General features: G+C 48.5%; 2 protein-coding genes across 2 annotated transcripts; one reads left to right on the forward strand and one right to left on the reverse strand.

Moving 5' to 3' along the window:
* Positions 1 to 1,746: 1,746 nt before the first annotated feature.
* Positions 1,747 to 7,905, reverse strand: PHB2 (prohibitin 2). Its single transcript, XM_075034584.1, has 8 exons — positions 7,698 to 7,905; positions 7,525 to 7,609; positions 7,358 to 7,437; positions 7,080 to 7,264; positions 5,103 to 5,232; positions 4,514 to 4,617; positions 4,013 to 4,090; positions 1,747 to 3,465 (listed from the first exon to the last, which is right to left on the reverse strand). Exons 1-8 carry the CDS (start codon positions 7,822 to 7,824, stop codon positions 3,385 to 3,387), a joined length of 870 nt encoding a protein of 289 aa, XP_074890685.1. The 5' UTR covers positions 7,825 to 7,905; the 3' UTR covers positions 1,747 to 3,384.
* Positions 7,906 to 8,068: 163 nt separating this feature from the next.
* EMG1 (EMG1 N1-specific pseudouridine methyltransferase) lies at positions 8,069 to 10,277 on the forward strand. The gene is made up of 6 exons (XM_075034790.1): positions 8,069 to 8,227; positions 8,306 to 8,407; positions 8,723 to 8,864; positions 9,246 to 9,304; positions 9,477 to 9,626; positions 9,948 to 10,277. Exons 1-6 carry the CDS (start codon positions 8,099 to 8,101, stop codon positions 10,059 to 10,061), a joined length of 696 nt encoding a protein of 231 aa, XP_074890891.1. The 5' UTR covers positions 8,069 to 8,098; the 3' UTR covers positions 10,062 to 10,277.
* Positions 10,278 to 10,377: the final 100 nt, after the last annotated feature.

A 10,377-nucleotide genomic window follows, 5' to 3' on the forward strand; every position in this document is an offset into this window, starting at 1 on the left:
CCTTTTCTGTTTGATCCTTTTATTGGATGCTGTAAATATAGCAGAATTTGATGTGATGGCCATATTTTCTCCTTTGTGTGTAAATAAACTTGTATTTGTTTGAATGCTGAGTCCCAAACGTTTTTGTCTGTAATTTCTCTTTGAGTATAGCTGTACTCCTGGCTTCACTTGCAGCCCTGCAATGACAAGAATGGCTCTAGCTTAATTTTCATCGCTTCCTGCAACCTTCAGACTCCTGAACAGAAGCTGTGACCAATTACAGCGGCTCCTTCCTGTGAGGCTTGAGTCTTGGTAGTTGTCAGGTAAGTTTTGAGCACAGAAAGTTAGCTGTGACAAATGCAGATGCAGGCTTTTACATTTAAATGTTGGTATTTGGAAAAGTTCTCATACCCCCAAGTCATTAGTCATTTTGTCATCAGGCTTTGGTAGTATCCAACCTGAGCCGGAAGGTAAGTCATAAGGGCTGCTTCAGCAAACAGTGTACTGCCTGACTGCTCCTTCCTAGATATCGCTTGGTGGAAATGAAACTTCATCTCTGTGGATAAAGTAGACCAGAGCATGGCTACATTGCGGCTTCACAGATATTAGTCAGTGACCTCCGAGGAGGGGCTAAGGAGCTGGATTGTTTAGTATGGTCAAGAGGAGGCTGAGGGGTCAGGTACTCTCATCTACAACTACCCAGAGGGCTGGTAAGATGATGGTAGTGGCAGGTAATAAAACCAGAGACAGCGTTCCCAAATTGCAGCTTGGGAGGTTCAGGTTGAACACTAAGACTGGTTTTATCAGACAGCATTCAAACAGATGCTCAGAGGGGGAACTCTGTCCTTGCAGGTTTACAATACTTGAATGGACAAAGCCGCAGCTGATCTATCTAGTGCTGATAATAGTGCCACTTGCAGCAGTAGCCTGGACTAAAGAAAGACTTCCAAAGGTCCCTTTCCCACCACTCTTTATAGCATTCTGTGAATGCCAGAGAGCATTCCTTAGCACTGGAGCCTATCCATGGTGGTGTGAGAATGGGACTCAGCACAGTTTTTAAAAGTCTTGCCAGTTAAAACTAGGCCCCAGCCTGTGAACTGTACCCAGGAACCATTTGGGAGACTGCTGAGAGAGTGAAGACCTGAACCTTTCTGTGGCAGCTGGCTTAGATCGCAGAGAACGTGCTGAGGAATCTTTAATTTACAGGTACAGGTACTGCTTAGGCTGTGGGCATTTGCTTCTCAAAGAAAAAGATGGCTCAGGTGTCCCGGACTAGGAGCTGGTTAGAGCTGGTGTCAGGAAGGGCTCAGTCCCACCTGGGGAAAAGTCTCAGCTAGGTCACAAAGTGACCTAAGATCCAGACCAAGAACAAGATTTTGCCTTTGAAACCCAAGCACAGAAGAGAGCTTAGTCAGTGGAAGATTTCTCCTATACTTTTGGCCAGGAAAGCAGCAGGGGGGAAAACTAAGGTGGTCAGGACACAGTACAGACATGCTGCTGTGACATGCAGAAGCAGGTAAACCTACACGCATCTCTAGCACCTATAGGCAGCTAAGAAACTGGCCCTGGCCACCCATGCAGCTCTATGAGTGTCCACACCTGCTCATTTGTCTCCCCACCCTGTGATCTCTCAGTGAACAGGAGGGTTATTTCTCTTGCTCCTTTCCCCACAACATCCTGATCCTGTCTTCAACCAAAAGCTCTGTTCAACCTCTCCCTATGCAAAATAACCTCTTTTTCAGGCACTAAGCAGACTTAGACACAGTATAAATTTGGATTTTTTTTTAATTTTTACAAATGTTGGAAAGAATCACTGAGCAGACAGTGACACAAATAGATATTCCAGCAGTGACAGGCACCCAATGAATGACATTTTCCTTAATTCAGTCCCAGGTTCTCTTGGGATCAAGAGTGAAAGAGAAACAAAATTTACTAGGAAAAAAGCCTGGTGCTGATGGCAGCAGAACTCCCTTGCTTGGGTAAAAAAGAATTCTGATTTTACCCTACAGAAATCTAAAGATTAGTGAAGATTAGAGGCGAATTACTACATCCACATGGGTTAATAGCAGTAAGTCCCCTTGCCCCCTCCCCAAATTTAACTGGTGGGGTGAGGAAGGAATTACAGCTACCTAGAGGCAGAGCCCAGTCACATAACTGGATCACCACAGATGGAGCAGGGGCACGGGAACCAAATCTGGCTACTGGCTTAACAACTTCAAAGTGAGGGCAAACAATGCTAGTGGAGGGAGTTCAAAGCTCCTCACTCGTATCTTCTGCTGGTCAGCGCCGCTGGTTCTAGAAGGCTTTGGCTTCTTTCATTTCTTCCCTTGCTTGAGTAGGAGACTGTCACTGAAAGGGAGACAGAAGTGAGTCATCAGTCCAGAAAGCACAAGCAAAGCTAAACCAGACCCTTGCTACAGACTTGGGGGTGTGGGGTGTCACACTCAAAGGACCTGGACTTCCAAGTCCTTCCTACTAGGTACTTTTTTCAAAATCCCTTCAGCCTTCCAGGATGAGTAAGACAGAATCTGGTCAGAAGTAAGGAAGGAGGATGTTACAATGAGAGATCCCACAGAAAAGAAACCAGCTTTCCCTTCTTTTCTTGATTCTATGAAATCTAAGCTTTTAGCTGCATGCTATTAGCTCAGCTGGCACTCCCTTGTCCAGTAAACACTGGACAGATTAGGCAAAGCCACCAAACTCCTGCCAGCAGGGAATTGGGTTTTCTACCACGAACTGGAAACCTTTTGAAGAGTAACAAAAACATCCTTCCTAGAGATCGTTACCCCAAACCAACAGAAATTCCTGCAACCATCTAACTGCCTTCTTACAGCCCTCTTTGCCGTAAATGCAGGATGCCCTGTACAGGCGGGACAGATCAGAGGATGCTCCTCAGTTACTCCTGCCTACCCCACGCAAGGTTCCTCATGGGACATACATGGAGCTCCAATCACTGAGTATCTCCTACTTGATGTAGAAGTTTGTGTGGCCCCTGCAAGGAAGGCTTGAAGCTTCACATCACAAATGGGAACTGAGGTAGAGATGGAATAAACTCCCTGTGGCCAGAAAGGCCCAAGCCAGAAACACCCCAGGCACCAGGCAAACATCAACACCCTTGTTCCAAGTACTAATAAAAAGGATCAAAATAAACAATGCCTTACCTTCCTCTGTGTGTCAGGAGATGCAGTAAGGTGGGGGGAGGGGCAGGGGGAGGAAGAAAAACAAGATTAAATTGATTAGATTTAAAAAAAAATAAATCTCAATTTCCACAGTAAGTAAGACTGCTCCCTACTTGGCTGTGTCCTCTGGCATCAGCCTCCTCTCAGAGAAAAGATCCTGAGAGAGCTCCAGAAAGGGGACCAGCTTCACAGGTAGGGTGCAGATAAATCCAGCCATCCGGCCCCTTTACCTGGTGAAGCCCTCATCCTGCAGGTTCAGTACCAGGTTATCTGCTGTGAGATACACACGGTTTTGTGAGCCAGCAATCTGAAAAAGAAATCCATTACAGAGATGCCATGAAGGAGTATAAATGCACATGGAGGAATAGCACTAATGAAGAACCTATCTTCCCCTCCAGATACAGCACTCTTGCTTTGTTCCCTTAAGATCTCAGTTAAATCAATGCAATTCCCCAAAACAACTCTGTAACTTCGTGACTTCCCATCCCAGTGCCATCAGACTTTCTAAAAGAAGTGCTCATTCTGTCTCTGTCAGAAAGACCTTTGAACCCACGCTCATCTGTTCCCCTTTCTCAGCCTGCAGGATACCAGGAGCTTTTGGTGGCTGCAGCTGAGTGTGGGTGATGGAATCTGATGTGGATCTGGCCTTGTCACATGGTGGGCATGAACTCCTAGCCTCCCATCTAACTGCCGATCATTTCAAGCTAAACCTTAAGCTCTATCTGAGCAGAGAAGGGCTGGGTGGGAACAAAGATCAGGACAGGGCGGGTCACATTCGCCTTAAATTCATCATATGGCCACTGGGCTGGGAGGACAGCACAAGGACAAAGGAAATTCTGTGCCCCAATGCTCACCGTTTTTGAGATGTTTTGAGCAGCTCGGATCTTACGTAGCTTGATGTAGCCTGGGTTCCTGCTGAGAGCTTCACCGAGGTACAGGGCAGCAAAAGTTAAGGAAAAGCCTGCTAACAGAAGCTGCCTACTCTCAAGGAATTCTTCCTAAGCCATATTATCAAACATCTCAGGGGAAAAAGCAATCTCTATCCCAGTAACTTGGGCCTTTGGGCAGGCATATTTTTACCTTCCCAAATCAAGAACAATGTTATGGATTATGGTCACATGTAGTCAATGAAAGTCAAACCTTGCAACAGGGAGTGAAGGCTCATGGCCTTCTCTGCTCTGACCTGTAACCTCAGACAAAATCTCACTCTAGCCAACTGGGGGAGAATAAATGACAGTGACCTATTTGAAGCTATCATCTGTTAACAGCCTCCTAAAGGGGAGCCCAATGTGACAGAATCTAAGGACTGTCAAGCTCACAAGCCACATCCCACAAAATCTCCCAAAGCAGGATATCATCTTGGCAGCTGTAGCTTCCCCTTCTGCCTGAACAATCTTCTGCTTCTGCTCCTGCTTGGCCTTCTCCACCAGAAACTGGGCGCGCTGTGCCTCCTGCTGGGCTGCAGAGAGAATGGCCAAAAGCATTGGAAGCAGATCCCATCTTCTGAACCCTCCACCAGAACCCTAGAGCTGAGGCCTGGGGGCTCTGCTTCCGAAAGAACAGATAGCATTCTGGGCCCCTATCCATAAGTACCAAATGTATCTTGAGTCTACTTTACTTTTTCTTAAATAAAATCAACAGCATCCAGACCCTCTACACACAATCCCCACAGTAAGTGACAAGAGTCCCACTCTGAAGAGGAACCCTAGTCTTGGGAACTCAGTCCCTCTGATGGTCCATCTCATTAGCTATGACCCCAAGTTTTCTGATAATACTTGTAAAATAACCTGTTTAGCTGCATCATTAAGGAGGCTGAGATTTATAACTCTGTAGATGTATCGATGCGAAAGCAGTGGCACGCTAGCCCCAATTCTGCTTCCTTGTTTAATCACTTGGTGAAAAGGCAAAGGCAATCTACCCTTTTCCGGCGTAAATTGAACTCACCCACTTGCTTAGCCTCCACTGCTGCTGTGTATTCACGACTGAAACTAAGCTCTGTAATAGCCACATCATCCAGGATGAGGCTGAAATCCTTGGCTCGCTCTGTCAGTTCTCGCCTAATGAGCAGAGACACCTGAAACACAAATACAGTAAAAAGAGTACCAAACACAGGCTGTTTCTCACTTCTGTGCACTGCAAAAGTGAAGCACAACTGCTCTTCACAGTTCATTCACATCGGGCCTGAGAGAGACATTACCTAAAACAAACCCTGAGCCGTGGACACTCATACCATCTCATCTCTAAATTTGTTGCCTCTAAATAACGCTGCATAACCATAGCTACACATTTTCAGAAGTATATTACAGCTTATTTATAGTTATTATTTAACTATACTATGCAATTAATATTGCAAAGATAAAAAACCTTCTTGAAAGTTTTTTTTTTACTTTCACATCCTACCACATCTAGTTCCACAGTTCCCACATGTTTTGGCAGGAAGTATTTCCTTCTCCACCTTGAATTTGTCACTGTTCGTAGTTTCACTGTCTCCTCATATTTGTATTCGGACACCGAAAAAAAAATTACCACATAATTATTTTTACCACGTATGACGTCTCTCAATTACTGTGGCTACTTGTCTAGTGTGGCCACTCCACTTTTTTTAGTCTCTTTGGGTGAGTGTTGTCGGTAGATATTTTGATTTATTCTACCTTCAACTTGCCAGTACCTTCCTCAGGCAGGCTGACAAGTCCTGCACCAAATACTGACTTAAATAGAAATTAATGCTACAGTACCACATGCCTGACCAGTCTAGCATTTGCTTTTACTTTTATTGCAATCATTTCTGAGCAAAGTTCTAAAATGATGCCAGAAACCTTTACTGTGCGAACTGCGAGTGCGTAACTACGTAAAGTCACTTCATTTTCTTCTGATTATCAACTGCTTCAATACACATCACTTTTTAGTAACAAACACTGGATGAATATATGACAAGAAGGCAAATTCAATTCAGTTTGTTCAGATATTTCAGAGATACTTAGCAGTCGTCTTTGCTTCTGACAAACCTAAGTCCCTTGCAGACATTGTTTCTTCGCTGTCCCATCCTCCCTTTCCACTCATTCTCTTTATACAAGAGCATTAGGAAGTCCCTTCAGTGCACACCATGTGGCCTAGCACAGAACCCTGAAGTCCCTGCTATGGATGAGTTCTGACAAGACCTGGACACTCAGTTCTACTCTTTGCTTTTTTGTCACGGATCAGGAACTAGTTAAGAGATGCTTTGTGTTTCGGCTGACAACTTATCCTCTTTAGAAGTCTCATGCAGGATCTCCTCTAAGGCCTTTTAAAAGAAGACCAGCAACTTCTCTCTCCCTCATCTGCGATAGGTGATGGATATTCTCAGAATCCCTGGCAATCAAATTATCAGAACACAAACTTTCAGATATAGGCTTTTTTAAGCTAAATATTTCCATTATTTTGCACCCCCCCAAGATTACCCTCTAACCTTTTCCTAAACAGAAATATTTGTTACCCTTCTGTAGCATCCATTACTGAAAGTTTATTGCTTTGTTAACTGCTCATCCACTTCACTTTTCAGATCCCTTAAAACTGTTTAATTTGCTCTGACAGCTCTTCTGAGGCCCACGCAGGGCCAGGTAATAATTTTTTTAAAAGTCAGTTCTACTGTTACCTGTGGACTATGATGTGAATCAGCTCTCCCTCCCCCATCATTACGTTATGGTGTGGTCTTGCACTCTATATACCAACGAATCCAGTCTCCTCCTCAGAAGCTAGTGATACGGCCTTAGTGTTTGTACCGGAATCACACTGGAAGCGGGATACAGTTCCACGCCTTTTCCATTTGGATGCACCATCTACCGGCCCAACATACATATCCTTTACCTGTTACAACATTCCCCATATCCACAGTTCAGCTGTTTCTTTGTAACCTGAGCCCAAGACTCCTCCAGAAGAGTATACCTGGGCTCTCTGAGTGATGAGCTGTGAAGCGTTAAACTTGGCTACCACGCTCTTGAGGACTTCATTAACGATGGAAGGCAGGACTCGCTCCTCGTAGTCCAAGCCCAGGCGCTGGTACATGCTGGGCAGCTCTGCAGCGTTGGGGCGTGTGAGAACACGCAGGGAAATGTTCACCATCTGCAAGTCTGAAGAGGAGGCAGAGAGATGAGCGGGGCCGGCCCCGGCCGGACTCCTGCCCTCTCCAGGCCTCGTCCTCTGGCCCGCGGGGCCGCTCTCACCTTTGGAGCCGGTGGGGGAGGAGATTTTCCGTGGCCTGGCTCGAATATCGTAGATGATGGGGTACTGGAACCAGGGGATCCTGCGAGGGGCGGGAGGAGGGTTACGGCGCGGGCAGCCACCGGGGCCGGGAGTCTCGGTGCGGGGGGGGGGGGGAGCTGGACCTTACCTGAAGTGCAGCCCCTCAGCGAGGATGGTGTCCTGCTGGACGCCGCCGATGCGGTTGAAGAAGATGGCCCGCTGGCCGCCTTCCACTGCGGGGGAGAAGGAGCGCGGTCAGCGCGGGGAGGCGGAGGAACCGGGCGGGAGGCTGAGGGGAGGGGACGGGACGGACGGACTCACCGATGAAGACGGACTCGCGGACGCCGTAGGCCAAGGCGCCGGCGCCCAGCAGCAGCTTGAGGGCGGTCCCGACGCCCCGCGGCCCGGCCGGCAGCCGCCCCGCCAGGTCCTTCAGGTTCTGCGCCATGGCCGCGCCGCGCCGCGCCTCCCGCCGGGAAGGACACCGGAAGCCGCTGCCGCCGCCGAAGCCGTTCCGGCGGGAAACCGCGGCGCGGCCGGCACCGCCTCCCCCGGCGCCGCCTTCCGGCGCGGCCGCGCGGCGCTCCGGAAGTGGGTCCGGCCGGAGGCAGATAACGGGCGCGCCGCGGGCGCCATCTTGGGTGGCCGCGGCGGAGGGCCTAGGAGCAGGCGGGGCGGGGGCGGTGCTTCCGGTGACGTCTGCCCGGTGCGGCGGTAACAAGATGGCGGCGCCCAGGCGGCCTCGTGAAGAGGAGGCGGCAGCTGAAGAGGCTTCGCTGGAGGCGAAGCGGCCCCGCGGGCAGCGGCGGCTCTTGGTGGTGCTGGAGGGGGCGAGTCTGGAGACCGTGAAGGTGCGGGCGGCGGGGGGTCCGGCCCGGCCGAAGGCGGGCGCGGGCGGCCTTGCCCACCTGTCCGTGCTTTGGCCGTAGGTGGGGAAGACGTTCGAGCTCCTCAACTGCGACAAGCACAAGGCGCTGCTGCTGCGGAACGGCCGGGACCCCGGGGAGGTGCGGCCCGACATCACCCACCAGGTACCGGCGGCGGCAGCAGGCCGGCGGTCGGCTTGAGGAGACCCCCCCCGGGTCTGGGGGGCTCTGCTTGTGCCTCTGGAACGGGGGCGAGTGCGGCCCTGCCCGCTATGCTTGTGGCATATAGGTTTAGTCTTTATTTCGGTATGGGATTGCTTTCTCTCGGTGTTACAGTAGAACTCATGTTGTCAGATGAACTCCTTTCTGTCTCAGCATCGGTCCCTTCTGCCTTTGTGGGGCCTAATCCTCAACTCTTCCAAGAGTCCTCTGTCTTGTGCCTTTTCTATTTCCACTTACTGTGTGTTTTTTCTATTTCAGAGTCTCCTGATGCTTATGGACAGCCCACTGAATCGGGCTGGTCTCCTGCAGGTTTATATCCATACCCAGAAGAATGTCCTAATTGAAGTCAATCCCCAAACCAGAATCCCAAGAACTTTTGATCGATTCTGTGGTCTCATGGGTAAGTGATTCAAACTTTATACCAGCCACAAAATAATGCAGGAGGCTGCTTAGGAGTGGAAGGACTTCGGGAAGAGTTAAAAACTTGCACCAACCTTAAAAATGTGAAAGTGAGAAAAGAGCAGAGAAATGAGAGTGTGGTTTTGTGAGTTCTAGGATGCATAGTCCAAATATGAGTTCCTTAACGCAGTGGGGAGTGCCTGCATGAGACTGTGCTAACAGCAAAGTAACTCACTGATCAGTATTTCTTAGGACTGCTTTAGATAATGCCAGGAACGCTAAAGATGGACTTTTTGTCTACTTCAGCTCTGATCGCTAGGTAGAGGATAGGATTCCTCCAACAAAAGAACAGACAGCTTAAGTAATTTTCTTCTTTCGTCAGTTCAGTTGCTGCATAAGCTCAGCGTTCGAGCAGCTGATGGGCCTCAGAAATTGCTGAAGGTAAACATTCTTTGACTGTTCACAGGTAATGTCGCAATATTCCTCCTTCGCAGTTAGCGATGTAGGAGTGGTTTTGGTGTTTTGTGGGGTTTTTTTTTGTACGGACAATGGACTTAACTATGTGACAGGGTCTCTTACCTCTACATCCCTATTAACTTTTTGCTTTCTGTAGGTGATTAAAAATCCAGTCAGTGATCATCTCCCTGTGGGCTGTATGAAGATAGGTACCTCTTTTGCAGTTCCAAAGGTGTCAGATCTGCGTGAACTGGTTCCTACAGCAGAGCCAGTTGCCATTGTTGTAGGAGCTTTTGCCCACGGTTCGGTAAGTGCATGCATCCCTTATTTGGAGCTGTAAAAATCTTTATCGGCATAGATTTCAGTCTTGTTCTGAGTATGGGGGTTTTTTTCTGCTGCTCTTTTTTTGGCTTGGTCCTCCTCATCCCTCCCCCTTCTTCCTCCCTCCCCATGTAAGCTTATTAAAAAAGGCCCAATGCTGCAACACTTGGGACTCTTCTCCCTCCCAAGAGAGGGCACTAGTGAGGGCTAGCAGTTGTCTGCTGGAGAAATGTTGTGCCTCTTTGACCAATGGAGATAGATGGGCCTAAGTGAAAACTTGCAGCTTAATTTTTCTCTCTTCCCCCAGGTTAATGTTGACTATACAGAAAAGATGGTCTCCATCAGCAACTATCCCCTCTCTGCTGCCCTGACATGTGCCAAAATTACTACTGCCTTTGAGGAAGTCTGGGGAGTAGTATGAGCTTCGGCTGCTACTGCTGTCATGGTGGACTTTACAGTGATTCCACATTCTGCAAGGGCTCTTTTACTTAGGTGTGGACCTGGTGCAACTTTGGGCTCCTGGAGAAGGCTTCAATTTTGTCCTTGTAGCTTCTGGAGCAATGACACTTTAAATGGACTGCCATGTGGACCCTTTTTCCTCCCATTAAAGGTCCCTTTTGGTAAGCGTGCTTGTGTATTTTACTTTCTTATGTTCCATGCGTGGGCAGGCTCGATCCCCTTTATAGCAGGGACTCAACCCAGATTCGTCATGGAACTGAAATTCTTAGGTGTACCCT

The sequence above is a fragment of the Buteo buteo genome, chromosome 8, assembly GCF_964188355.1.
Source record: "Buteo buteo chromosome 8, bButBut1.hap1.1, whole genome shotgun sequence".
NCBI lineage: Eukaryota > Metazoa > Chordata > Aves > Accipitriformes > Accipitridae > Buteo > Buteo buteo.